The 27,985-nt window shown below is 33.4% G+C and overlaps 6 protein-coding genes across 10 annotated transcripts; 1 reads left to right on the forward strand and 5 right to left on the reverse strand.

Annotated features, from left to right (window-relative positions):
• Positions 1–249: 249 nt before the first annotated feature.
• On the reverse strand, positions 250–4,342 carry LOC110609588 (phosphatidylinositol 4-kinase gamma 3). Its single transcript, XM_021749273.2, has 3 exons — positions 4,098–4,342; positions 1,822–3,525; positions 250–981 (listed from the first exon to the last, which is right to left on the reverse strand). The coding sequence occupies exons 2-3, from the start codon at positions 3,190–3,192 to the stop codon at positions 574–576; spliced, it is 1,779 nt and encodes a 592-aa protein (XP_021604965.1). The 5' UTR covers positions 3,193–3,525; positions 4,098–4,342; the 3' UTR covers positions 250–573.
• A 985-nt stretch (positions 4,343–5,327) lies between these two features.
• LOC110609589 (photosystem I reaction center subunit II, chloroplastic) lies at positions 5,328–6,086 on the reverse strand. The gene has a single exon (XM_021749275.2). It carries the CDS (start codon positions 6,029–6,031, stop codon positions 5,408–5,410), a length of 624 nt encoding a protein of 207 aa, XP_021604967.1. The 5' UTR covers positions 6,032–6,086; the 3' UTR covers positions 5,328–5,407.
• A 355-nt stretch (positions 6,087–6,441) lies between these two features.
• On the reverse strand, positions 6,442–12,402 carry LOC110609587 (dipeptidyl aminopeptidase 4). Its single transcript, XM_021749272.2, has 6 exons — positions 11,974–12,402; positions 11,238–11,731; positions 10,637–10,831; positions 9,686–9,715; positions 7,817–8,926; positions 6,442–7,309 (listed from the first exon to the last, which is right to left on the reverse strand). Exons 2-6 carry the CDS (start codon positions 11,676–11,678, stop codon positions 6,758–6,760), a joined length of 2,328 nt encoding a protein of 775 aa, XP_021604964.1. The 5' UTR covers positions 11,679–11,731; positions 11,974–12,402; the 3' UTR covers positions 6,442–6,757.
• A 2,660-nt stretch (positions 12,403–15,062) lies between these two features.
• LOC110605547 (calcineurin B-like protein 4) lies at positions 15,063–18,662 on the reverse strand. Of its 5 annotated transcripts, none has more exons than XR_006349251.1 (9): positions 18,402–18,662; positions 16,895–17,055; positions 16,722–16,804; positions 16,572–16,631; positions 16,368–16,476; positions 16,230–16,282; positions 15,960–16,092; positions 15,613–15,729; positions 15,063–15,527 (listed from the first exon to the last, which is right to left on the reverse strand). XR_006349251.1 is itself a non-coding variant. In XM_021744179.2 (9 exons), exons 2-9 carry the CDS (start codon positions 16,986–16,988, stop codon positions 15,486–15,488), a joined length of 639 nt encoding a protein of 212 aa, XP_021599871.1. In that variant the 5' UTR covers positions 16,989–17,055; positions 18,402–18,659; the 3' UTR covers positions 15,063–15,485. The 5 variants fall into 5 exon arrangements, 3 of the variants coding, with proteins under 3 accessions (XP_021599871.1, XP_021599864.1, XP_043808655.1); XR_002486412.2 differs by having other exon boundaries at positions 15,617–15,729; positions 18,402–18,661; XM_021744179.2 differs by having other exon boundaries at positions 16,012–16,092; positions 18,402–18,659.
• Positions 18,663–21,954: 3,292 nt separating this feature from the next.
• Positions 21,955–23,280, forward strand: LOC110608603 (glutathione S-transferase F9). The gene is made up of 3 exons (XM_021747872.2): positions 21,955–22,324; positions 22,483–22,531; positions 22,630–23,280. The coding sequence occupies exons 1-3, from the start codon at positions 22,136–22,138 to the stop codon at positions 23,067–23,069; spliced, it is 678 nt and encodes a 225-aa protein (XP_021603564.1). The 5' UTR covers positions 21,955–22,135; the 3' UTR covers positions 23,070–23,280.
• A 282-nt stretch (positions 23,281–23,562) lies between these two features.
• LOC110609037 (E3 ubiquitin-protein ligase SINAT5) lies at positions 23,563–27,212 on the reverse strand. The gene is made up of 3 exons (XM_021748351.2): positions 26,671–27,212; positions 24,232–24,618; positions 23,563–24,020 (listed from the first exon to the last, which is right to left on the reverse strand). Exons 1-3 carry the CDS (start codon positions 26,914–26,916, stop codon positions 23,658–23,660), a joined length of 996 nt encoding a protein of 331 aa, XP_021604043.1. The 5' UTR covers positions 26,917–27,212; the 3' UTR covers positions 23,563–23,657.
• Between the last annotated feature and the right edge of the window lie 773 nt (positions 27,213–27,985).

Consider the following 27,985-nt stretch of genomic DNA (forward strand, 5'->3'; position numbering starts at 1 on the left):
TGAATTTCTCTCTTTTTGTACCTTTTTTTTTTGCTGTTTATTAACTCCTTTAATGTGCTTAAATTTATGGATTCAATAACATAAAACTTACAGGCTTTGAAAACAAAAAGCAAAAAATTCGAAGGCTGTAGGGGCAGTACCACTTTCACCCACATAGTTTTGATGCTCGTGGAGATTGCATACGTTGATGGCGAGATAAACCCAGGAACTACTAGCCTCCAAAAGTAAACCAACACACTAACAAGAACATGAAGCCAACAAAATCACATGAAACATTTAAGATGAAAAAGGACCAAGCATGTACCATTGTCCACACAAGAAACACAACTAACATCACGACAAACATCCAGATTACAACTTCCTTGGAGTCGCTTCTTAAAATGCCATTTCCATGTAAAAGAGGAAAGGACAGACAAGGTCAGACGTATGAACAAAATGAGGTAGGTTATGGCACTACAAGTTCCAGCCACCAATCAAGGTTGCACAGAACCCAATACGCACGACCATCAAAACATGGATAAAGTGTGCCATCTTGTATCACCATACATGAGCATGATGACAATTCCACACGTGTTATATATCTACAGAATCTTTATTGGAGGTTTTCTGGGATAGCTCATCAAGATGGCGATCCATAATTGATGATACAGCTTCAAGAAATGCAGCTTCGCTACTTCCTGGGAGCACAGCATCCCGGGCTTCTTGAACAATCTGCTCTATCACAGATTCCTTCTTCACTGTTTCCCTACACATTATGCTTCCAATGGCGAAGGGAGTAAGTCCTCTCTCTACTCCTTTCTTCAGGAGCATAGTTGAAATGCGAAGGACGCGGGCACACTCGAGCGGAATGTCCCATCCATGAAACTTCACAAGTGCTATATCCTGCTCAGCATCAAGTGCTTTGATGTAGTCAATAATGTCAGGTGAATAAGGTTGCCGAGCTTGAGGCCAGTAAAGCCAGTCAAAAGTGCAGTCTTCAAACTGCAGCAGAAACACATTAAATGTGAGAAGTGACGGCCATAAATCCAGAAGTCCTAGCAAAGAGCTTCCAATGCTACCACAACAAAGTACAAAATTGTTTGTGAATCGAATTCAATCTTTCTCAGCAACGCTACAGAAAAAGGCTCCCATGCTTATGAAAATTGATGTCAGTAGCAACTGTTGTTAGTTACCAGGAGTAAAGTCATATGATTTACAAGGTTCTCTAATTTACAAGATAACATAGCAAGTGATTGATTGGAAATCTTGAAAATATAATCCAGAAGACGGATAATAACAAAAAAGCAAGCAAATAAACTTTCATAGCCTCATCAATGGTACAAGTTCTATAATTGAGGGAGAAAATAAAAAGCTCCGTCCAAAAGCAACATAAGAACATCCACGCCAAGCAGGAAAAGAAATTACATGGCACAGAGTCAGAAAAAATAGATCATCTCATAATCCCAGAAATTTCTCATACGTATTTATGGATAAACTAACATCTTGCTTTTATTGCTTGTGTGTATGTTTCTTTCTCTTTTTCTGCACAAAGGTGTGTGTGCGTGGTTTTTTTGTTGTTGGGGGGAGGGAAAGGGAATAACTTTAGCATCAACTACCTGTGCAAGTATCATATTTTGCTTGAATAAGCTTGCTCAAACCAAATGAGCCAAAAAGTCAAAAATTGGTTAAGCCAAAACCTTCTGGCCACACTAAGGGACTAAAAAATAAAAGAGTAAAAATGCATAATACACATTAGAAAAAAAAACTGATTAGCATAAGCCTAAGAGAATAACGTCATTAGGACCATATATATCACATATACAGATGGAAAGTAAAACTTACACTATCAGGCAAGCAGTAACCATGATCAATTGGAACGAGCAAAATTTTCCCTTTCTCACCATCTTTGCTGAACAATATATTCCCAGCATGCCTATCAGCATTTGCCAACCTTATGTCCAAGACTGAGATTTTGTGTACCTCATCCACAGGGAAGGCACGGGGGCCCATATCCTCACAACTCCCATCATTTTCCACAAACATCTGTAGTGAACCAATCTTTATGTTCTTTGTAGCACATTCATAGCCTCCTGGATGATTGAAACCTTTGTGCAAGCACTTAATCATTACTGTTGGAGGGACACCAGCAAAACCCTTCTGACCATCCCAAGATAAGCGTGGCCCATTCTTTGGATGATCCAATATGTAAGCTGCAACTTCTCGCAATGCTCCCCCTCCAACTTGTGTTCCTTTCTTCAATCCTTCACCATTCACTGACAAGGGTAACCCTTGTGGGTTATTCACAGCCATTGGCTCCTCATCAATTGGCTTAAAAATAGAAACATATTTGTGACCAGATGAATCTTGCATGAAATATGCTCCTCCAGATCCCTCAGAAGATCGAATTGGTTCATTACCCTTCTCTAACCCATTGAATGTAGAGTTTATTAACTCTTTGATTATTTGTGGCAGTTCAATTTTAGAATTAATAATTAGAGGCTCCAAAATGAAATCTCTAAGTAATGGTTTCCCCTCTACAATCCTATGTGCCACAGATAATGCCCTGTTTTGATGTTTTCCTGATACACCATCTCCCTTATCAGTCAAATCTAATGCTTCAATAGATAATTCAAAATCTTTCTCAGAGGGTCTGGCCCTTACTTTGGCAGATTTTCGAATAAGCAAGTGAATCGCAGCATCATTATTCTTGCAGATATCATTGATAAGCCTTTGGTCTTCTAGCTCCTCGCCATCACAAATCAATTCTTGGTCAATGAGATCAAACCCTTTCCCCTTCCTAGCAATCTGTTGCTTCACATAACCTACATTTCTAGCCCTCTCGACTCGAAACTCAAACTCTTTGCCGCACACAGTTCTAACTGTTATAGCTTGGAGATCTGAGAGCCTGAGCACCAAATGCAACACCTTCCCATTAGCAATGCCATAGTCCCTCACACAAGAATTGTTTCGTGCCAATTCCCTACCTTCAAAAACCAATTTTTGTTTCTTCACAAAAAAACCCTTGGAAGCCTGAATCCTCAGCTTCACAGATGCAATAGAATCTGACTCCATAACATGCATGGGAATCATAGAACCCGCAACAGACAGAAAAATCAAGATTGTATCATTTAAGCATGAAGCACTAGGTCTGATAAAGCTTCCATGGAAATCCAAAGGCTCTTTGCGCAAAAAACTAAGAGCTACGCTAGCCATTCCTATAGTGTATATTTCTGTTTACTTCCTCAGCCAAATATGGGCTTCTACACCCTAAATGCTATTACAAATAATTTTCATGACCTAAACAAGATATGCCCACCGAATTCAAGCCTATCACCAGTTCCTCCCTCAGAAAGGCACAAGGAAAAAGCAAACATAAGAACAAAATCCTCATATTCTGCATACATACGTCAGTGTCCTATACAATTCCAAAACTATATGAACCAACATTTCAGCAGTGCCTATCAAATATTCATGATTTAAGTAATCAAATTTGATAGCTTAGGTTTCTCCGAAAGGTTGATGTCTTCACCAATCGAATATGATCCCCTGAAATGCACAGAAATATCGAATCAGACCAAATAAATATTGTTTCGCACCGTTCATCATGGAGGAACCAAAAAAGTTAATGTAAAATCAGATGTTACAGGCTAAATCCCTAACTCTGAGTTAGATCAGATGAAATGGAAAAAAAAAAACATATTCCTTTCTTTTTTCCTTATTCATTTGCCTATAAACCAAATAAAAAAGAATAATAATATACCCCGATCAGCAGACAAGGCTAAACAGTCCACTAGAATTCAAGTAATCAGAGTTCTCAAAGCTCGGGTATTCTGATTTATTCCACTCGCATTTTCTCGGTAACCAAAACGAAATTAGAAATGCGAATGCTTCACCGAAAGATAAAATTACGCAGCCTTAGCAATTGTTAATCCTAAACATGGTAGTTTATCGAAATTAAACAAATTCAAAATATTTCCATTTTCATGTCCTTTGCCTAAATTTCTCTTCACATTTCTTGGCAACCAAACAAGCATATTACATAAACAAAACGAATCTGAAAATAATTCCTTTGACAAAAAAATAAATAAATAAATAAATAAAATAAAAGGAAAAATTACCTGAATTTGCAGTAATCGGAGGATAAATTCAAGTTAAATGGCGATGAAATGAAGAGAAATTTGGTAATTCTTGGCAGATTTGAAGTTGCTCTCTTTCATTTACTTAATTTCGAAGCTAAACAGGAAAATCTTTGGCTTCCTCTCTGCTCGACTCTCCAAAGAGACAAACAAGTAAGAGGCCAACAGGCACGTTGCTGACCCGACGGAATTTTGGCAAGGGCATGACGGCGTTTACAAGGCGTTACATTTTGCATTTATATTAAAATAACTTAATTTCACATATTTTTTCAAAAAAAAATTCATTTATTTATTTCAAAAAAATTAATTTAACATATTAAATTAATTTAATATGTGAAATTAATTTCACATGTTAATTAAAAAACATTTAATTCTTTTAGGACTGCCGTACATTTATACTTTGTCTTTTTTAAGTTTTCGTCTTTTATTTGAATTAACACTTTTTATCTCTTTTGAAAAAGTTAAAATTAATATGTCATTTAAATAAAAATTTAAAATTAAAATAAATGAATATTATAAAACTTGTAATTGTTGAATATTTTATAAATTTTAATTATAAAACTAAAATTATTTATTATTTTTAAATTTATCATTTGTCGCCTATTATCATAAAATTAAGAATTTTAAATAATAGAATTACTTTAAGAGTAAAATGGTGTATAATAAATTTATAATTCCTCTGTGCGCTTCTATTATTATTTATTGTTTGAAAAGATTAGAGAGTGTTAATTATTTTTTTTATCTATGTAAATGCAATAATTATTTTTTAATTATTTAGAGAGAGAATTATTAAAATTGAAGTAATTAAGTTAGGTAAAAAAACTAATTTAATTAAATCAAAATTATATTTTTATAATTTAATTATTTTTAATTACTGTTTAAGATTTGAAATGGAAGGTAAAAGGGTATTATAGTAAAAATATATTATGATAAAAAAAAAAAAGGAAGACAGCACTAGGCAGAAGGATCTAGAACGCGATAATTTCAACTAACGATATAGATAAAGGTGCCGAGAATTTAATTATTATTTATAGAAACCGTCAATGTACGGAAGCAAGTAACGATTTGTTTAAAATCTAACGGCTGAAATGACGCTTATCTTCTCCCTAATCCCTACCCCCGGGAAATGCGTTAAAGATTAGGCATTGTTTGTTTGGAGTGAATTTAATTAGACAGCTTCAAATTCTTAAAAATATTAAAATTACAGGATCCTTTACGGGCATTTTTTTTTTTATTGAAAAGTAAAAAGGAGTAAAATTACACCAAACAACAGTAAAAATAATCACATAAAATCACAGATCGTAAACTTGCTTCCCAGTGAACTTCACCTCAATTGGACTCGCATTCTTTCCAATTGACCTGAAATTCAGCCCAACACCTTGACGCCCTGGGTTCACTTTCTCAGGATAAACCCCATCTTTAGGGTGCAAATACTGAACTTCCCCATTTGGAAACACCCTGTAAAACTGGTACTTAATCTTGTATTTGGACCTCAGCCTTGTCCCAAGAGCCAAGCACTGCTCTTTCCTAGCTAGCTTCAGCAAGTTAGGACCTTGCCTCATAATGGCTGCACCCCCAGTGGGCATTTCAAATATTTGTTCCTTGGGTGAGTCCCAAGTGATCACATAAAACTCCTCCACCTGAGCCTTTCTCAGCAAACCACCGGTGCTGCCGCCAAAAATTGGCGATGGGGTGCTTGGGTCCAACTCCGGTGGTGTGAAGCCCACCGGAGCCTCCTCAGTTTTTCCCTCTGCAGCAGTAGCCTTGATGGGAGTTAGAGGGTTGGAGTATTTAAGGGGTTTAGCAGCAGTTGGGATTGAGATAAAGGAGGATTGATTCCATGGCACGATCACATGGTTGCTTGATTTAATGGTGGTGGTGGGTGTGAAGAGAGAGGCTTGAGTTGCCATTGCCATAAGGACTTGGAGAACTGTGTGTGATCAAGAAGATAGAAGGAGAAAAAAGGATTATAGATTTATGAGGGTGGTGGATCTTAAAGGAATGGTAGAAATGTGGATAAGATGGTATAGGTTGGACCAATTAGATTGTCTGATTTTGATTCGTTGGCTTGCGAGGGCCAATTAAAATGCCGATTTTGATTTGTTGGCTTGCCTTACCCACACCTCATTTCCTTCTTTCTTTTAATGCGTTTCCTGCTTTATTTCAGGCCTTGGGCCTGATTTCTTGGGTCTGTTTCATTGGGCCTGATTCCTGCAAATAGTTTTCCACTGGTATTTAAAAAAATAATAACTTAGAAGAATAGATTATTTATAGATAATACTGCTAACTGCTATGCATTAAAAACAAGACCATTGAGACTGGGAAGTAGATAGAATATTTTCAATCCCCATCACCTGAATTAGGTAAAATTTAAAAGAAAGCCCCAATAGCATTTAATACAAGGGCATTATTATGTGACAAGGGTAGTCGTCCCAAATTTTTTACACAATGTACAACAAATTTTAACGTGGGACAACACCAGCTGTTTACACGACTCATTCGAACCTGGGATCTTCCTCCCAGCCACAAAGGATCTTTTCCCTGACTCCAGCAGCTGACCTTCTAGTCACAATGGAGCCAACTATTGTTGCACCAAGGTGAGCCCATATAAACAAGCTACAAGCAATAATTTACTTCACAATTCACAAACTCCTCTCAACAAATTCCCAAATCCTTTCTTCCATGTAAACTCGGTCCCTGTGCCGGCGTGGCATGTGTCGTTCATCTGGGAAGATTAGTAGCTCATATGGTTTACCAGCTGCCACCAGCGCATTCACAAGCCTTGCAGTGTGCCTAAAATGCACATTTTCATCAATCATTCCATGCACCAATAATAACTTTCCTTTTATCTTGTGCACATGATGCATCACAGAGCTGTATTCATAACCTGTAGGATTCTGGGAGGGCAATCCCATATATTTCTCCGTGTAAAATGTGTCGTATCCATCCCATGACGTTACAGGAGCTCCAGCTCCAGCACAACGGAAGACGTCAGGAAACCTGGCGAGAATCATAGCTGACATATATCCCCCATAGCTCCAACCGTACAACCCAATATGACCAACTTTTGCTAGCCCTTGTTTGATGAGCCATTCAGCTCCAGCAAGCTGATCATCAGCATCCACACCACCAGCATTGTATTTAAGAGCACCTTCAAACCTTAGCCCACGCCGAGCACTTCCTCTATTATCCAACTGTAAATGGTGAAACAATCAAGATAAAAGTATTTTAAAAACCAATAAATGGATGTGATTTGAGATGTTAATGGAAAATAGCAAGTTTATTTTTGTGTCATAACACATTAGCATTTAAGCTGCTTACTGCAATGCATCATAGTATAAGATGTCTCCAAACGTTACATTCAATAGCTAAACATGTCCCTTTCCGTTGCAGGAATATTCAAGCATGAAAGAACTTGAGATTTCAAAATACGTGTGCCTAAACAAGCACCTAGCAAAAAGAACACAAACAAATATCCAGAAAATGCAAGTTTCCATCGTTCAAATGGCAGAAAAGAATTATGATTAACACATTATGGAAACATTGAGGTAGGTATTCAAATGGGCAGCTGTAATGCGTTCAGACAGCATTTTTGGACAAGACAGGTGTTTGGGAGAAAAAAATACCACCACATTCTACCCAATTAAAACAGTTATCAAAACCAAGTCAACAATTCAGGTTTCCGAATTGAAAAGACTAACCTTCCATACCAGAATGCCTTTGCTCCGTAGATATTGAGCTCTCATGTCAACTGTATTTAACCAAGAATCAGAGACATATTGCACACCTGGACCACCATACACATTGATCAAGGTTTTGTATGGTGGTGGTCCAAATTTTGTTGGGTCAGGCTTATATAAAGCTCCATATAATATGGTCCCATCATTTGCCTGAACCTGAACTATCTTTGGAGGCTCAAGTTCAAGCCTCTTAAATCGTGGAACGGTAGATGACTGTTCATGCAGAGGCATAATTACAGTTCCATCAAGCAAGGAGCATAGCAAAATCCTAGGGGGACAGGCAAGGGAATCGTGAATATCAACAAAATTACGCATGTGGTGATCAAGCACAACCACATGTTTCCCCTTACCATGCGTTAATCTCACTGGGCCAAGCGAGTTCTGGTTGCCATCTGGGTAAAGTTTACAGCAGTAAAGGTTAGATTGCAAAGGTCCATCTAGAGTTGCAGTAAAATACACAAGCCCTGCAGCCTCATTTACACCAACAATTTGCTCAACCATCCATTCGCCTTCAGTGATAGGTGCCAAGCATGGGCCATTTGCATCATGGAGATACAAATGTCTAAAGCCTGTTTTTTCACTTGCCCAGATAAATCCTCCAGAATATTCAGAAACACCTTTATCCAAAGGAGTGAAGCAATCATGTAAATTAACCCATGTATCTTGTTCTTCCACCAATATAACTTTTCTTTGCCCTGTCTTAATATCAAATTTCAGGATCTTTAATTTGGAGTGAGACCTGTTTAGAACCTGAGCTATGAGGATATCTCCATGCATCCAGTTGACTCTGGCCAAATATTCCTCCTCGTTGTCCAGTTCTTTAGTTCCTCCACAGTCAAGATCCAACCATGTCGTAGGACCACCAGCAACAGAAACTACCCCAAGGCAAACTTTGGCATTTGAAGCTCCTGCAAAGGGATAAGCATGGTCTTCCTGTGCCTCTACACCAACAGAACTTTTACCTTGGTGCATTATTCTAAAAAGAGGTATCTTAGATGAATCAACTTCTGTGAATGCAATGAATTTGCTGTCAAGTGACCACCAATATCCATTTTTCCTGTCCATTTCCTCCTGCAATTGACAAAATTAAAGATCAGAGAAGAAATATAATTCTACCCAGAGAGGAAAAGCAGTGACAACAGCAGCAGTGACAAAATTATAGAATCAATTTAATGCAACTTAAAACGAGTAAAACTAGTATGTTTGCATCAAAAAGAGAAATTAGTAAAGGTAACTCCAGAAACACGCACAGAGAATCTGGGTTGCCATCCATGACTAGGATCTGTGATTTAGGAAACTTCAGGGGAAAGGTATCAACATAATTTGCAAAATCGAAAAAAAAAAAAAGGTAGACAGATTCCTTTTTATACGTAACGAAAGCATATAAATTCACTTCACTAGATACTTGTCTGAACGTATTTACTTTCAACAACCCTTAAATCTATTTCTCTTTATGTTATGGCATCCAAAACCAACTCACGTTGAACTCTGGAATAAGACCACCAGTCTTTTAAGTATTATAATCCCCATCTTCAAATTCTCTGAATGGACTATGGATTTGATTAATCCAAAGAGACATCCACCATACACCATAGAGTTTTTACACACTCATAGTGGAGCAAATCATTAACTGTCTCCTTTGTTAGAATGCATGATTAACCAAAAACTCCCTCATCATAAAGTTATTTATCATTAAATTCTCCCAAGAGCCTCCTTAAGCAAACATGACTCTTTTGAGAGATGAAAAGGAAAACTATTTGCAAAACAGAGAACGTCTAATTTAATGCATATAAGGAAAATGAAAAGGAAATAATTGGATATATTTCTCACCTGAGCTATATATTCAGCAAGGCCATGAGTCTGCAGGGGCAAAAAGGAAGGCTATCAACTTCAAAGCATAAGAGCATTAATAAAAAAAGAATTTATTCACCACAATGCAAAGTGTCAATTTTTGTTCCTAAAATCATATGCATCTACAGAAGAAAATTGAAGAAACCTGTCCTGGCACCAGAGCCTCAGCAATGTAAGAACAAGCCACAGACCCTCCTCTAGAAAACCACTTCAATTTCAATGTTACAGGGAAAACATAATATGAAACAAGAATAAAATTGTCAACATCCAAAACTAAATTCCAGTACCACATTCAGACAAGTGTTCCACAGTTCTACCATATCACGGTGGCCCGGGTTAAACTTTGCAAACACCTAAGAGTAAGTAACGGAAAATTTAGAGATAAGCTGAGGAAGAGTATGAACTAACAACATCTTGATTTCTTACCCATTACGGAACCTAGTATCCTGCATAACTTTAAATATCAGGCATAAGTGGATGCAAAAAGAACCAAAACTGGAAAAACATATTGGTAACAAACTGCCCTACATATAATGTGCAAGTTTGAAAGTAAAGAACTAGTTGGCAGTGATTTAATCTGAAAATATGCCCTGGACAGAGCTGCAGTGTAAAGAAGAAGCATACACTAAGAACCACCTAGTTAGACTTGAAGTGCATTGTGAAATTATTACAGAGCTGTATAAATTATAATGCTTGATATCGTAATCTATTGGACCATTAAGAGTCAAGATGGTAGAAGAACATATTTCTCTTTCAACCAGACCACCAATATCATTAAGACAGAATAAAAAGACACAAAACAAACATGTCAGTCACTCAACCTATGCCATGATGTATTAGTTGAGATGAAATCTATGCTTATACTGCATCACATCCAATGATGATTACAAAGATTGAACCTTGTAAAGTTACCAGTTAATTGAAACCTACCACTACATTTCCCTGTGCACCATGTGTTAGTTGTTTTGGTTCATTGTACAAGAGATTTAAAACATGCAGCTCGCTATCCTTCACATAAGCGAGCATAGTACCATCCGGGGACAGATGTGGATCAATAATTGGTGAAAATGGTGAGCTAGGAAGTTTAAGCTCCACTTTTGATGAATAAAGTTCCTGCAAATAAATCTGTAAACACATAGGAAATAAACCGTCAGCAGAGCTTAATGAATTCAAATTTGTGGCATAACCATCCAATGGAATTCAAACTGAAATACTTTCTGTTAATTCTTTCTATTCCATATTTCATTGGATTTGGCAAAATCCTCTACAAAATTAACTTAAAAAAGTACTGAACATTAGAAAACAGTTTAAATTAGCAAATGCAGTTCTACCAGCTGCAAAACATGAAATGAGATATAAGCCAACTCTATAATAATACCACCAGCGAGAAGTACCAATGAGCAACTTTTATTCCTTCGCCTTGGTAAGGCCAATTATCCATGTATATTGTTTAAGGGAAAAAAGACACAAAGCAACAATTACAAAACAATCTCACCAACTATTATAAATTACAAGAAATAAGTGAACAAACCCCTGCAGGCAAAGGCACCATAATTGCTTTCTTCTTTGAGTTTGTCTTCACCCATTCGTACCGTGTCACTCCAAGTCCACGTTCTCTTGATCTCTCTCTTCTCAACTTCTCTTCTGGCGATATGTTACTCTCATCAAGTCCACCATCAGGAGGACTAAAAAACAGTTCCCGTTTACCAGTCTTGAGATCAAAAGCAAACACCATTCTACTCAAATTTTGATCGGGACTAAACAAGAAAGTTATTAAAGTATCATCAGGACTGAAACTGATTGAAGTGGGTGCATCGTATCCTGGCAATGGGGATTGCACAATATCCTCAACAGGGAAAAAAATGCAGTCATCAAGATTTTGAGGAGCTATGGTGTCAGTCACAGGCATGTCGTTACTGAATGATCTCAAACGCTTCAATTTATTGTTCTGGTTCTCGTTAACCGATTGCATTACAAGAGAACTAAATGCTATCAATTAAATTGGTAGAGAGCATGAACCAAACCCTTCAAATGAAAAATCCAGAAGAAAGACAAGATTAAAAGCTATATTATCTGTGTAAAATCACAAACTGACATTAAATGAACTAAAACAGCGTTAATTTTAATATCGATCTTTTCCCCCCATTTTCTGAGCAATAAAATGTAAAACTAACTCTTTTTTTTTTAAAATAAAATAAAATCATTTCCATTTCGTGCTGATTTTCTTCCAAACACACCAAGGAAACAAAGAAAGCAACATATTTTACCTGCTAAGAAACTCCAAGGATTAGTTCACTAAGGAAGCTCTCTCCACGACGAGAAATAATCAGCTGGATCCTGTAGTAGAATATGAAACTGTATCGCCTCCACAATCAAAACTTTCATTATCTTTTCCAAAGAGGACTTGGATTGGAATAACAAAAACAAAAACTATCATTCATTGGAAAAGACAATGGAAATGATCGGCCATGAGAGGGAAAGAAAGATTCCTGGGCAGATCGAGTTATTCGATTAAAAATCTGAAATTGAAGAGGAATAAGGAATTGGATTCTGAGCTTGGAGTTGGAGATAACTGGAAGAGATCTGCTGAAAAGCTGAGCTCCTTTTGGTTGCTGATTGTGGACTTTTAGCTTCCGAACTTGAAATACGTTAGATTCCAAGCTAAAACCCAAAGTCTGTTACACTTCATTATTACTATTATTTTCAGCACATTTTAATCTCTACAATTTTATTATTTTATCAATTTTTTCCTTTTTAATAAAGATTAATTTTTTTTATAAAATTACAACTTTAATTGTAAAATAATTGTACAATAAAATAATGATTTTTTTAAAAATTAAAAATTAAAAAATAAAAAATAAAATTTAAAATCATTCATATTTAAATCATTTATTATTATATTAAATTTATAAATATGTATAATAAAATAATAATATATTTGCATAATTATTTTGATACATATATTTTTTTTAATAATATTTTTAATTAAGTAAATATTTGCATAACAGCTATAATATCCATAAAGAGGAAAACGACAATCACATTAGAAAGTTCTACACACAAAATGAAAATTATAGATAATATATTTAAACTTATCAAAGTAAATAAAAAAAATAAAAAATTGTTGTTGAATAATGGTCATAATTTCAAATTAAATTTAGAGTAGTAAAATTAAAGTAATAATAATTGTGAATTGAAATAATTAAAAAAAATGCACTAAATCAAATCTTTAAGTCCTTCGCCTGTCAACTTTACGCCTGCCAAGGGTCGCCAAAGTCAATAAGCAAATTTTATAGGTATTTAAATTAATGAGTAAACTGTAATTTAGTCCCTCTGTTTTAGTGAAATATAATCTCTCGTCCCTCTATTTTAAAAAACCTTCAATTTAATTTTTTACATTTAAAAAAATTATAAAATAGTCCCTACCGTCAAATTTTCAGTTAATATTCCGTTTATTTTAATGAAAATGACTAAACTACTCTTTAAATAAAAAAATTCAACCAAACAGTATTCACTCCATTTCAACACAGGAGGAGGAGGAGGATAAAGGATCAGGAAAAGAATGAGAAGGAAGAGGAGGAGAAAAGAAAAAAGAGGATTGGGAGGAGGAGGAGGAGGAGAAGGAGAAGGAGAAGGAAGAGAAAGGATCGGGAAAAGAAGGAGAATGAGAAGAAGAAAAAGAAGAAGAAGGAGGAGGAGGAGGAGAAAAGGAAGAAGAGGATCAGGAAAAGAAGGAGAAGGATGAGAAAAAAAAGGGTAGTTTAGTCATTTTTATTAAAATAAATTAAAGGTTAACTGAAAATTTGACGGTAGAGACTATTTTACAATTTTTTTAAATGTAAAGGATTAAATTGAAGATTTTTTAAAATAGAGGGACGAAAGATTATATTTTACTAGAGAGATTAAATTGTAATTTACCCTAAATTAAATTTATAGTTGATGTGACGATTACCCATAACTGATAAAGCGATTTATTAAATTTTAATGTTTTTTACCTTATTAATATGGAAAATTATTTACATATATGGATAATATTAAAATTTTTTAAATATATTTATTCCTACTATAATAAATTAAACAATTTTTATAAGTTATAAACCTATTACTTAATTAATATTTTTTAAATATATTTATTGAATCATTCACATTTAGTAAATTTACAAATTGATCTTATAGTAATGAAGAGAAAGATGCAAACACATTCCTTAGCTTTAGAATGCAAAAATTCGTTTACATATGCAAATGGACTTCTCATACCCATTGTTAAGAAATTTTGGCTGTTTTAATTTTTAATTTCTGTTCATCGGTTTCAAATGAAATAATGAATTTGCAAATATCTGTTACTTAAAAATAATCTGGTGATAATAGCGCTAATAATCTGGTGATAATTAGGGGTATGCCCTCCTAATTTTCTGTATGAGGCTTTGATGATGGATTTTAATAATATGCGCTAATAGCGCGAAGCCAAACATTTTCAAAAAAAAAAAAAAATAATCTGGTGATATAACTGGAAAAAAAAAATTAATGTCAAGATATTTAATTGCTAGACTAAGAACTTTATGGCTGAGAATGCTTATATAATTGTTCTTATCTAAATGGCAGTCGATTTCTGATAAAGAAAAAAAAAAAAAGGTTATGGAAATGAGGGGAAAGTGGGTTCATATCCTTGTCTATAGCAAGAAAGAAAGAAAGAAAAAAATGATGTTGCTTTCAGTTACTTTCTTTTCTGGGGCAACAAATATCCATTTTCTTTTCTTTTTCCATTATCCAAACCACTTTCTAATAAAATCTAGACAATTCTAAATATTCTTCTGTACGAGGGGCTACCTTTCCTTTTCATGCATATTATTGTCTGTTCTGCTATTTTATCGTGAGTATATTGTTCGATATATTCACGAGTAGTTATTTTCTCATACCCATACTGATTTTGATATCAATTATAATAATTTAATTTCTCAAATAATTTTTACACTTTATCTAAAATAGATAGATAATACTTTCTAAGCTAGATTATACATGTTACTAACCAATTTGCAATTTTGCGGGTGGCTGGGTCCCACGCTGTAGCTCAAGTCACCCACTGCTTCTACTTTTAATAAAGTCCTTTGTGCAAAGTGTAAAATTCTTGCTCAACTTTGAGGACCTTTCTGTGCTAAGAACTGGTGCACGGATGGGCTTGTGCAAAGCCCTGGCCAAGCTAGATTTGGCAAAGGGTAAAGGAAAGAGGAGAAATTGCTGCAATCTGCAGGATGCAGCTGTAGGAGTGAGGATTAATTGGCAAATCAGTTTAGATATTTAAAAAGATGGGCCAGAGCCCAGAGGTCCAACTTCAAACTCCACATTCCTACAGCAAAGCTGATATTAATACTTGTGATTATGGGATGATTATTTCAAAAACTCATTACACAGGTTTTATGTCCCTAACAAAATATACATTTTTGTTTCCGAGTAGAATCTGAAATATACAATTCCAGGTATTACATACCACAAAATCTCTGTTACTCTGATGTATAAATGCAAAAAGTTTAAACTATAAATCTTTACCAAGCTCCCATTGGAGGATTATGTTAAGAAGTTCACAGCAGGATGCAGTTGCACCATGTAGACTAGAGCTCAGCTGCAAAAGTTGCTGTGGGCTTCGAGGGCGGGATGCTTATCTCATGTTTCTAGCCCTTACATTAATGCTCATATATGAGCTATGATTGCTGATTCCAAGTCCTCTCAGTAAGTATCATGATCGAGCACTTACATGCAAGACTAGATTTCCGTATCTTCAACTTCAGAACGTAGCACAAAGCTGGGAAATGACAATGTTATATCCCTGGAAATAATATAAAGGCATGTCAAATATTATTGAGGGACTACATCAATGTAAAATAATTATCAAATTGTGTTAGATCTGCTACTTGCTTTAAATATGGTAGAGTCATGTTCTTCAAGAGAGATGGAGACTTTGACACTAAGTCCCTCCACTCTTCCAGATCAATCTTTCCATCACCTTTTGTGTCTGCATCCTTCCAAGTCTGCAAACAATTATTAGAGTATGTAGGAATCGCTACCAAGAAATTAGTCACGAAAAGAATAAAATGGACAGTAGATCGCCACAAAACTGCGATACTACAAGCTTAGTGATATTTCTGATATTCAATGGTGAAATTCAGTTGCTTCACGACACATTTTAATACACCTTTAGTGGCAATTCCTTCCGCACTAAAATTTCGCTACAAAAGACTTAATTTGTTGTAATGAATACCTGTAAACAAATAAGACCAATATCTGATAAGGTGTATTGGATGAATCTGTACCTTATCTACAATCATTTCAACAACATCCTCCGATAGAACCAGCTCCGATTCATGCAGAAGTGCCAGTACCATCTCCTTTAACTATCAGACAATTAAAAGATAAATAAATAAAACTTTGCACAATGTATCAAGTGAAATAGATGGTGTAACGTGAAATGTTCATGATTTCGAGGAATGTAAAAGAAGAAAGGTTAAAGGAAAGAATTTGCAGTGCTCACCTCTTCCCGTTCAATAAAACCAGTTTGCCTCAGATCATATAATCTGAAAGCGACTGCAAAATGCATTCAGTAGTTAGTGTGAAAAACCATATACTTCACTAACTAATTTCCAGTTATTACATTACATATTAATCTTACATTTTATCTTGTCTTCAATTGGTGCATTGGGATGAAATACACTCAATGAACGGACAAATTCTCCAAAGTCAATCACTCCATTGCGCTTGATATCAAATAAATCAAAGATCTACAGAAAGAGGTGAAGTGTCATTGCAGATATAAGCAATATTAACGAAAATATTAATATTACATCTACAAGCAAGAAGAAAAAAGATTACACACCCTGTCTGCAAAGAGATTCCTTCTATTTCTGTTCCTGAAGAGTGCAAGCTGAAATTCTTCCTGATCAGAAGAAAGCAAGCGCAGTTGCAACTGAAGTTAAGTGAATGACCATGTAAGGCAGAAACAGATACCAAGTTATAATTTCCATACCTTGTGAATAAGGCCATCGCTAATTATTGAGTTGCTTAATTTCTTAAAAAGCTCATATAAGGCCTCTACTTCACTAACCGTAACTGCATCAGACAAATATTTCATACATTCAGCAGACAAATTTCACCAGGAAAATTGCAAGAACCAGAATGGTGATAATGCAAATTACTCACAAGGTGTTTCAGCAGCAAGAACAGTGGGTTCCTCATATCCTGGTGTATGCTTATTCTTTTTCGAGCAAAAGCAACGTTTGAAAGCAACTAACATGATTCAAACACACAAGTTTCTGAAAATCAGCAGGGTCATGTCCGAGATACTACTTGAAAAACTCCACCTGCATCCAGTGAATTAAGGATAAAACTCCAAATGTAATTCAAGGATGTTTATTGATCAATTTGAAATCTCTTAACTGGACGGCGGCTCCAGTACTCTTATTATTTATGATTCCAATTGTATTCAATTTCAATTTGATTTGCGATTGATCAAATTTGAAAGTCAAATTTCATTTAAAAAGTGAAAAGAAAGAAAAAGTTTGATCCGGAACCAGAATTTAATATTATAATCCAATCAAAATTATGATAAACTACAGGTTTGACCAAATTCTGGTCGGATTCCAGTCCAAATCCAGGCTGGCCCAACTTTGAGAGCTTGAACCCATTATCTAAAAGAAAAAGTGAGCAAAAAGACGGAAGCTATCCATCCATGAAAAAGAGAGGAAGCCTCATGCAAAAGGTGACGTCTCTTTCAATTGGCTGTCCAGCACTGTAAGATATTATTAATGTTGTCCAGGTCTAGGACACAGGCTGAGAAATTTAAACTAATTAAACATTAAGATCATACATCATAATCACTTTGAAACCGATTTTCGATATTCGAAGGAATGAATCCAAGAGGTTTAGGAATATATTATGCACATAACATTTTTAAACTCCTAATACCAACGAAGCATATACGTTAGCAGATATGATCTTCTCTTTTATAAATAGAGATTTTGGAAGGACTCTCAGGCTGTAAGTAAAGCAATTATCAAACTTAAGGAATAAACTTTTGATATTTTTCAGATTAATACTTACTGATGAAACGTTAGAAACCACAGGCACATATCTTGTAGGAAAGAGACATAAAGAGCAAAATTGTGATGTATCTGAAAAATGAGATTTATTGCCATGCATGTCTATATACTTCCAAAACCTCTTTAATTCGAATGCCAAAGTTAAAGATGTGGATATTAAGTCCTAACGTAACTTGCGGCTGATATTAAGGAAAACGATAATTCATCCTGAAAGGAACAATGAATAATGAAAGATTTTCGTATCAATTTGAAAACTGATAATTCATTGACAAAAAGAACGATAGAGAGAGAGAGAGAGAGAGAAGAAAAACAAAAACTCCTTGCTGTTTGAAAACTGTGACTAAATGAAAGTGTACACTGTTTGGTTGCTGAGAAAATGCAAGAATGGGAAAGAAAGCATAATTTAAGAACATCTAGTTAATTCTCTCCACATAAGTTCCTCTTCATCTGCACCTCACCAAGAAGATGGGGAAAATTTTAAAGAAAACCCAAAAAGAGAGAAAAAAAGCACCCAAAAATCTACCCCAACTTAAAAAAATGGGCTAAAATTAAGAAGCAAAAAAGAAATAGGAAATGGGTGATAAAAGAGAAAAAGAAAAGAGACCAACCTTTCTGAGAGTGGAAAGAATGAGATGATTTGATGTTGAGCTATGCAGGAGCTTTGTTAATAGAGAAATAAAGAAGAAAGGAAGAATGGGGGATTGTTTGCTAGGTTTGGGAGCTTCTCTTCTCAACTCTGATGCAGCTCATAAATTAGAGAGAATCTCCTCCATAAGAGCGGAGCTGTGTCATCTGTCGTTTCTCTTCGGGGTCTGAAGATATAGCAACTCTATTTTGTTTCCATTTCAACGTTGGCTTCCTCTCAGCATCTTGTAAGTTGTAATATAATAAAATGAATACATCGTATCTACTGTACTGTACTGTGTACCCTCGCCCTGCACCTCCAGAAATACCTAAATTTATACAATATTGTGAAATCAACATGGAATCTCAATTCGATTTAAATAAAAAAACTTTCCATTAAAAATCAACTCATCACTAAAATAATAGTAAAATTTATCATTAATATAATAAATCTAATTAATTTTATTTATAATTCTATAATTCATACGTGTGCTTGAATTAATTATGATATTTTGAAGTTGATTGATATTTTTTTTTATACCTCCTAATTATATTTTTAAATTTATCGTTCTTAAATTTCAATGAAATTTATATATTTTTATTTTTTTATAAAAGTAAAATATAACAATTTTTTTTTAATAAATTGAATGCAATACTTATATAAGTAAAGTGAAAATGATTAATAGTGTTAATAAACAGGTGTACATCTCACTACACAAGATCTCATATCTTATAATTTGATGATCAAATAACTTGTAAATTTCAATTCACTACTTTAATTAATAAGTAAAAAAAGATAAGTGAGCTAAGATTGTTTGGTTTGGTTTGGATTATTTAAAAATCCACAGAATATATAATTAATTTGAGTCAAATAATTATTTTAATTAACCAAATCAAACCATTAATCACGAACACGTCTACTGCTTATCATCCAGCCGTATGTTCATTTGTATATTAATTAACTTTAAAAATAATTTAATAATAAAATAATATAAATATATTTTTTAATACATTTAAAAATAATCATATATCTATTTTTAGAATGGAAATAAACCATAATTTTTTATTAATTCACGTCTATCCCCAAAGTTGAAACATTATTTTATACAATATTAAAATGCAATATTGATAATTCAAAATATTGATGAAAGTAATATAATGGGAAGTCAAACGTTAATGAGATAAGAGTACATTAAAACGGGTTGTTTGAATTGGACAAAGTTAGGTGGAATAATATTTGGTTCAAATTAAAAAAATCAATCAAATTGAATTAATTTAAAATTTTAATTTGATTTTTTATTTATTTAAGTTCGGTCTGATTTTTAATTTTAAAAATTTTAATTATTTTAGTTCCGTTCGATTTTAATTAAAAGAATTTTAAAAAAATTGAATTAAATTAATAATAATATATTATTTTCAATAATATAGAGATGTTAAATCATATTAAGATTAAATTTTAAAATATTAAAAATAAAGTTTAAAAAATAAAAAAATTTATTAAAAATTTAAATTAAACTGAATCGAGCTAAATCAAATCGGTTCAGTTCAATTTCACTTCTAATTAAAATTCATTCAGTTTAATTTTTATAAATATTAAAATTTTAATTTTTAATTTATTTAATTTGATTTAATTTCTAAAAAGCAATACGTAAATTAGGTTTAATTGTTTTGTTGTCATCCACTTGTTAGGAAATGTTGTTATATTGAAAGTCAATTCATTACGCAATTTGTGTATATTTATAATTAATATGCCCTTATCAGATTTTGATTTTTTTTTTACAAAAATTATATAATTTTGACCTTTCAAGAAGCTTAAAGATTATTCATCACAGCCACAAACAGCTTGCTTTTGTATTTAACATTTTAGGTAAATTTCAAACACGTCACAATTTATACAATTAATTAATTAATTTTTTAATTGGTATTAATATATGTATATCATTTAAATGAAGAGATGTAAAGAAGATTGATGACTGAAAAGATAAAAATTCATTACAGAGATTTGAGAGTCCCACCACCCAAACATAATTATTTGAGTCGGTTGTCTTTCGTGAATCATATGTATTACTCATGCTGATTTTTATGGAAAAATTAATTTTACAAATTTTCATAAATTAATATATCATTTTATTTTCTTTAAAAATAAAATTTTTTAAATTAAAAAATTAAATTCATTTATTTTTAAATAAGAAAATTTTCAAAAATGATTAAATTCAATTTTTACGAAAAATTTTGCACTAATGTTGTTTCTATCTTCTTCTTTTATGCTTTATTTCTTTACGATCTTTCATATCAAGAAAAGTGACAAAGTTTATTATTGGCAATCTGTGGTTGTAAAATTCCACACGATTTTCTGAACATATCATCTTTTAAAGGGAAAATATATATATATACTTTTGGTAACGTAGTAAATGAAAAAAAAAAAAAAATCTTTTGAAGTCAAATAATGCTTCCAAAATAAGCTGCATTCTTACGTTTAAAAATCTCTTTTTTTTTTTCAAACAAAAAATTATATTTTAATTTTCTTCTATTCATTTAAAAAAATAAAGCACTTGTCATTTATTTAATAAAGTTGATGTGATGTGATATCTTGTTTTTATTTTTATTTAATTTTTTAAAAAAAATTTATAATTTAATTCTGAATATTATTAGTATTAATAAGACCATTTTTATATTTTTAGAATCCTATTACAATTCCGTCTATTTTTTTTGTTAAAAAAATATAATAAAAGACCAAATTACTTCATCCTCCTCATTCTTGGTCTATTCTTCATCCTCCTCTTTTTATTTAGTTCTTTTTTTTTTCTTCTTTTTCTTTTATTTTTTTTAATTTTTCTTTTTATTATTTTTTTTAAGAAGGAGGCGATTTTTCTTCTTCTCTTATTCTTCATCATGATATTTTCTTATTTTTTTCTTCTTCTTTTCCTTCGTCATCATCGTCTTCTTCTTTTTCTTTTTTTTTTTGAGAAGTATAAGGAAAAGAGACTATTTTGTTGATGGAAAGAAATAATAAGAATATTTTAATACATATGAGAATAGATAACGACGTTTTAATAAATTTCTAAAAATATAGAGAGTAACTTGTTAATAATAAGAGTAAAATTGGATTTTAAAAATTATTTCTCATTCTTTATTTATTTTTAACAGGAAAATGACGTAATGATTATTTCATTGATTGAGAGGGAAAATAAAAACGTTTTAATAAAATTCTAAAAATATAAGAATTGATTTGTTAATAATGATAATATTTAAGGATTAAATAGTAAATTTTTCTTTTTTTTAAAAGGGTTTTCTTTGATAGGATTAGTATGATAAAGCGAACTTGCATAGGCAATGTAAGAAGATATATATATTTAATTAAGTTCTCAAAATATGTCATGCTTTCCTATAAGCTATATGTTCATCAATTTTTTTTTATGAAAATATTTTATTTTTTTAAATATAAGATACTAATGTGCTAGTAGTCTAATGCCTGTTTCTTGATTGTCTTACATAATTTAATCTTTCTTCCTTCTATAAAGATTAGAAGAATTGTGAATGTTCATTACAAGGGATAACAGAAAGAACAGGACAGACACTACCAACCTCAACAGATATTCAACTACACTTTCACATGCTATTAAAAATCTTCACCTACCAACTTTCTTCACCTCTACATATTTGATAAGCAAATTTCCCTTTATATTAATGTCTACAACAACAGTCACAGAGAATCCTCATGTGTTTAATTTGGCTATACTACTTTGAGATTCAGGGAAAAAAAATGGTGGTGAAGGTGTATGGTGCAGCCTCTGCTTCTGTCAATCGAGTGCTGATTTGCCTCATTGAGAAGGGTATCGAATTTGAAACTGTACCTGTTGATCTTAACAAAGGAGAGAACAGAAATCCTGAATATCTTAACTTACAGGTTTCTATTTTTTTATTTATTCATTCCCACTAGTCTGCCAACTGTATGATCTTTGTTCAAAACGACTCCAATATGACTGAATTTTTTTTCTTTTTTTCTGTCGTATTCATTCTGGCCTTGATTGGCCCTGAATTGCTTCTACTTCATGTCAATTCAAGCCTTTTGGAGTGGTTCCTGTAATTCAAGATGGAGATTACACTTTATACGGTAATTGCTAATGAATTATCCTCCATTAAACTGTTTTAAGTATATATTTTTATAATTGGACCTGATCTTGATGAGGATGATTTCATTTCAATGTGTAGAATCTCGAGCAATCATAAGATATTTTGCAGAAAAATACAAGTTCCAGGGGACTGATTTGCATGGAAAGAGCAATGAAGAGAGAGGGCAGGTGGAGCAATGGCTAGAAGTGGAGGCACAGAACTACCACCCTCATGTTTACAACTTAGCCATTCACATTTTATTTGCATCAGTCTTGGGATTTGCTCCGGATGAGAAGCTGATCCAAGAGAGTGAAGAAAAGCTGGCAAAGGTTCTGGATATTTACGAGGATAGGCTCGCCAAGAGCAAGTATTTAGCTGGGGATTTTTTTAGCCTTGCCGATCTTAGCCACATTCCCTTTATACATTACTTGGTTGGTGCCATTAAAAAGGAGTATATGATAAGGAGCAGAAAGCGTGTGAGCTGTTGGTGGGATGATATTAGCAATAGGCCATCTTGGAAGAAGGTCCTCCAACTATGACTATTGAGCATCTATATCCTTGTTAAGGGCTCTTTTTTATACTGTCTATTTTTGGGAAAATTTCATCCCTAGTCCTCAACCTTTTTGGGTTTTATTTGTTGAATCTTTAAATTGAAAAGGAGGAGGAGGAGGGCAGACAAATTGTGAATTGATCTTCAGAAATTTAAAGATCGGTTTGAGTTTAAAAAATCTTGCAGTATTTGTCTGATAATTGCCGGAAATCTATAATTGCTTCATATTAGGTGCATATAGCAGAGATCGCGACCGGTGGAGTATTATGTGAAAAATCACACTATTTGAGTTTGATTAATATTTTTAATGCGTATAATTATTTAGAATCTAATTCAAATAATTTACTCTTCTCTCTTTAAGATTTTCGTATCCATTCTCAATCCTTCTGATGATTAATTGATTTTCTTCTTATTTTATTGACGTTAAATAATTATCGTGATAGCCTCATGGTGCCTATGGAAATGTGCAAGGAACTAGCCAATTTTTCAAAAAATTTTGGCTCTCAAACATTAGGTTTTCACAACACAAAATATTCTCAAACACACAAATCTTGGAATCGTTTTCAAAGTCACTTGTTTAGCTACAAAGATTTGGTATGCACACATCAACTTCAGAATTTTGTTGTTCCTTCCATATCCTTCCAGTAACTCTAAGCTTTAGTTCTTTCCTATCACCTCCAGAAAAGAAAAGTGCCATGTTTCGTTGAATAATGAGGCCATCATGACTATCCCTCACCTTCCGATGGCTATCTCGGATGCTTCGTGGAGAACCCTCCCAGATGAGTTTCCTGCCATTTGCCCCAACCTCAAGGCTATAGCTATAACTCCTAGCCTCAGTCTCATCACCCATGAAACGAAGGAATGCCATGTACACAGGAGCCACACCAAGCTGAAAGGCTTCAAAGTGAAGGCAGAAGTATTGGCCAAAACAATTAAACACCTAATAAAAATGCGAGCATGACACCAATAATCAGGAATCCAGGCATTAAGAAGTATGAAAAAAGTAAATAGACAAAAAGAAAAGCCACAGAGGCATTTGTTTAGCCATTCAGCTGCTATGAGTTCAGCCCAGATATAGATGCATCACGGCACAATAAAATATTGTTGATTGCTGCAAATATATTATACACTAAGAAGAATGCTAAAATTACCGTCAGCATCCACGTTGCATTCTCCACCTCATGGGGATTTGACTTGACATAACGATGGTTGAAAGTGCATCCTGTGTGCATGTCCACCTTGTGATCATCTTTCAAATGAGAAACAAGGAAAGAAATATCTCCAACAGTCGAGCATTCTGAACCAGCATATGGGCAATTATATGGCCTGAAGTTGCAAACTACCTCATGCTTGAGTTTACTGTAATATGGGAATATCTCTGGACACCCCAAGTTGCAATATTTGCATGGCAATTCAAGTGACTCAGCCACCTTCTCTAGCGCTAAACACCTAATATCTCCAAGCTCCTGCCGACAAGTGGGGCACCTATTGTGGACCCTTGCTTTACAGGTTGAACACAGTGTGTGTCCATTATGACACTGCAAAAAAGCAAAATAGTTAAAAACTTAAAATAGAGACTCTAGCAGAGGCACATATACAGGTACACTTTAGTCTGCACACACCGGTATTTTCATTCATCTAATTAACTAGAGATATATCATTGTGTGCATTCTGAAAGACCATAACATAGATGGGACATTCACACAAACCACATGAAGGAAAAATGTGCAATCAGCTAAATTCTTAAATAGACCCTAAAATCTACATATTCAATAATACATATAAAAGTACACTAGGATAAAACCTTTAAATGAACAAAAAATGCAATTGACTATTATTGAGCGGACAAAAATGATGACCTTAATTCCTTAGTGTTTCTTAAATATATATTCTACGTGAATTAAATTCATAAGCTTTCTTATTTAAGATAAAGGGGTAACCTAAAACATAACTAGTTCCTCAGCTGGCTGGATCTTTTAGAACTCCTACCCAAACATAAAGATATTAGAGTACTGGCTAGTGGATCATACTTGAGTTGGACATCTTTAGGGCAATGATATCTAACCCAATTTAATCAATATATATAGAACTTTTGAACTAAGAAAAGACGATAAAATATATCAATGGTCTCTCAACTTGTTAATTTGATTTTGAGAAGAGAACTTTCATTTGATAATTTTTGTTAATCCAACTGTAACTTTATATTCCGAATGAAGATCATTCACTAGAATCTGATGAGAATGTTGGAATCCCCTATATGTCCTCCACATAAGCCCTTTTAATCCCAATCAACAAGGAAAACCCACTTTAAAATTTTTAGAAAAGAAATGAGGTCCTTATTGCTAATTTCGAAATACTAAAGACCACAATATATATTACAGAAAGCCATAGATTTAGAACTTCTATTGTAATTAATCTTTGATCCTAATTGGCAATATTGAGCTGCAAAGTCAAAAAGAACCCCCCCCCAAAAAAAAAAAAAAAAAGTTTCCACTCTATCTCCCTTTCTCTCTCTCTCTCATTCTTATGTTTGTCTTACTCCTCTCACTCTCTCATTCAAGTTCAACCTCAGAATGAGAACAAAATATTTGCCTCTTTTGCAAGAGAAATCAGGAGGGGAAAAAAATGAAGTTTTATCTAACTGTGGAATCAAAATTTTAAAGGGGAGATTTTCTTTTGGATTGAAACTGTCTGAGAAAATCAGGTTGGATACTATTATTAAGATCCAAAGGTGTTCAAGGGGTTCTTGGAAGGAAGCGTGTGAAGGAACTTGCAGCCATAACAAGATAGAGCACAGGACAGTATTGAAGGAAATATTGGAATGCATTGAGGAATCCAAAGGAGTTGGGAAGGTGAATGAAATGCTCATGAGTTTTCTGTTTTGGTTGGATTTCGTGCACAGGCAAAACTAGGGATTGCAGGAGATTTAATTAAAAAGGCAAATAGGTTGCAGTAGTTAGTAGAAGAGATTTTTATTGTTGATAAAGCACAATTTAACCAAATATAGATGATGAATAACAAACTATAACATAATTAAACCATAATGCAGTAACCACTTGGATATCCAGTATTAATGATTACCTATTGCAATGATTCAAATCCCAAACTTGACATTTACACCTGTACAACTAGTAACCTAGATCCAAGGTCTCCTTCATAAGCACATAGTTGAAAAGGCACAAGATACTTTGGAGTTTCATCAACAGATATCACTCTTAAACCGATTCTGGTTTTCATTGATTGACATACTATGTATCAAAGTCTTTTATCTATAACTGGTTTCCAAACCACTGAACACTATTGTCTAGGCAAACGTTCAGAAGGAACAAAACAATCGAACAAACATCTAGTCGTTGATCTTATTCATAGACCCAATGCAAGCCAATTAAAACAATTAAAAAAAATATAGCAAATAAACAAAACCTATAAACATGCACATTAGAAGCATCATCCATCTCTTCGAACCCAGTTATGCAAATCGACTCAATCTCATCATAGACTCATTAATTCAACAATATGGCCAATATATAAAAGGGGCGGGGGGAGGGGGGGTGGGATAAACAGACAACAATAGATTTCGATAATAATACCTGATGGATTGGTGGGTACATAGAATTGGTGCAAACAGGGCATTCTAGCAACTCATGGACGCTGGTGGCCGGAACGATTCCAGTGGGACCGACTACATTGTTGGCGTTATTGTTATTATTGGCGCCGGCATTGTGAGGCTTTGATGAAGAAAATTGATGGTGATGATGATGAAGATTGTGGGGATGGATCTCATCCTCATCCAACCCATCAGAGGATGAAACACACTCGCTACCGTCCAACTCCATAATGGCCTTTTTTTTCCAATCTAATACAATCTCCAGAAAATCAGAATTCTTTCCTTCTCCCTTACTTTTTTTTCTCTTAAAATATCCTTACTTTCTTCGCTTTTCGTTCGCTTTTTCTTGTGTTTTCTCGGGAAAGTTTTACGAGAACAAAGAGAAGAGAAAGAGGGGAGAAGGGGGAGAGAGAGGGAGAGAGACAGATAGCTTCCGAAGAACCAAACAACTCCCTTCTCTCTCTTCTTTCTCTCTCTTTTCTTTGTTTGTCGAAAAGAAGTTTCCTTTTCTTCGTTGGGCCTTTTTTTATTTATTTTCCTTTCTCAACTTTCTCTCTTTTCTAAGGTTTCCTATAGGCTCAAAACAGAGCGGGAGAGAGACAAGGCTGGCCCTCCAAACTCATCATACACCTCCCTCTTAATCTATTTTTTCCAACAAAAACCATTATTATTTCTATTAAAGAAAGAAATACAATACAATACACTGTTATATAAATAAATATAAAACAAACTACTAATAAATTTACTATTTAATTTTTAAAAATTATCATTATCATTATTAATTATTCAGTATTTCAATTTTAAAAAATTTATTAAAATTTTTTTTCTATCAACAAAATAATTTTTTTATTCAATTTTATCAATTTTTATTATTAATAGAAGATTAAATTTTTCTTTTTTTCCTTTTTCTTCTTAAAACAAAAGAGATTTTAATAAATTTTTAAAAGTATAACAATTCACTTACTAATAATACCAATATCAGAAACTAAATAAAAATATTTATGAAAGGTAAATTAGATTTTAGAAGTTTTTCTTTTTCATTTATTTGAAAAAAAATTTAAAATTAATAAATTTTTAAAAATATAAAAATTAATTTATTAATAATATTAATATCCAGAAATTAAATAATAAATTCTCCAAAAAAATAACATCAATTATTTTAATCCGAAGAGTTTGGTCCAGTGTTAGGTTACTTACCTTTTCTTTCAATGGACTAGGGGTGGAGAAAATCCAATTGATGCAATTGGGCAATAGAATATAACACGTTGACAATTCTGTAATTTACCCTCATTGGAAGA

Source organism: Manihot esculenta, chromosome 2 (assembly GCF_001659605.2).
Source record: "Manihot esculenta cultivar AM560-2 chromosome 2, M.esculenta_v8, whole genome shotgun sequence".
Lineage (NCBI taxonomy): Eukaryota > Viridiplantae > Streptophyta > Magnoliopsida > Malpighiales > Euphorbiaceae > Manihot > Manihot esculenta.

Excerpts from the sequence above, each read along its gene's own strand:
- LOC110605547 (XM_021744172.2), bottom strand. The coding sequence starts at position 16,988 with ATGTTAGTTGCTTTCAAACGTTGCTTTTGCTCGAAAAAGAATAAGCAT. Across the intron at positions 16,477-16,571 it reads GGAATCTCTTTGCAGACAGG|ATCTTTGATTTATTTGATAT; the intron begins GTGTGTAATCTT and ends CTCTTTCTGTAG. Across the intron at positions 16,093-16,229 it reads GTTTTATTGAACGGGAAGAG|TTAAAGGAGATGGTACTGGC; the intron begins GTGAGCACTGCA and ends ATTGTCTGATAG.
- LOC110609587 (XM_021749272.2), bottom strand. The coding sequence starts at position 11,678 with ATGCAATCGGTTAACGAGAACCAGAACAATAAATTGAAGCGTTTGAGA. Across the intron at positions 9,716-10,636 it reads GTGCACAGGGAAATGTAGTG|ACTCATGGCCTTGCTGAATA; the intron begins GTAGGTTTCAAT and ends TTGCCCCTGCAG. Across the intron at positions 8,927-9,685 it reads TTGCTGAATATATAGCTCAG|GAGGAAATGGACAGGAAAAA; the intron begins GTGAGAAATATA and ends TGTCAATTGCAG.
- LOC110608603 (XM_021747872.2), top strand. The coding sequence starts at position 22,136 with ATGTGTTTAATTTGGCTATACTACTTTGAGATTCAGGGAAAAAAAATG. Across the intron at positions 22,325-22,482 it reads CTGAATATCTTAACTTACAG|CCTTTTGGAGTGGTTCCTGT; the intron begins GTTTCTATTTTT and ends TGTCAATTCAAG. Across the intron at positions 22,532-22,629 it reads TGGAGATTACACTTTATACG|AATCTCGAGCAATCATAAGA; the intron begins GTAATTGCTAAT and ends TTCAATGTGTAG.
- LOC110609037 (XM_021748351.2), bottom strand. The coding sequence starts at position 26,916 with ATGGAGTTGGACGGTAGCGAGTGTGTTTCATCCTCTGATGGGTTGGAT. Across the intron at positions 24,619-26,670 it reads TGTACCCACCAATCCATCAG|TGTCATAATGGACACACACT; the intron begins GTATTATTATCG and ends GCTTTTTTGCAG. Across the intron at positions 24,021-24,231 it reads ATGCAACGTGGATGCTGACG|GTGTTTAATTGTTTTGGCCA; the intron begins GTAATTTTAGCA and ends CATTTTTATTAG.
- LOC110609588 (XM_021749273.2), bottom strand. The coding sequence starts at position 3,192 with ATGGCTAGCGTAGCTCTTAGTTTTTTGCGCAAAGAGCCTTTGGATTTC. Across the intron at positions 982-1,821 it reads GTTACTGCTTGCCTGATAGT|TTTGAAGACTGCACTTTTGA; the intron begins GTAAGTTTTACT and ends TTTCTGCTGCAG.
- LOC110609589 (XM_021749275.2), bottom strand. The coding sequence starts at position 6,031 with ATGGCAATGGCAACTCAAGCCTCTCTCTTCACACCCACCACCACCATT.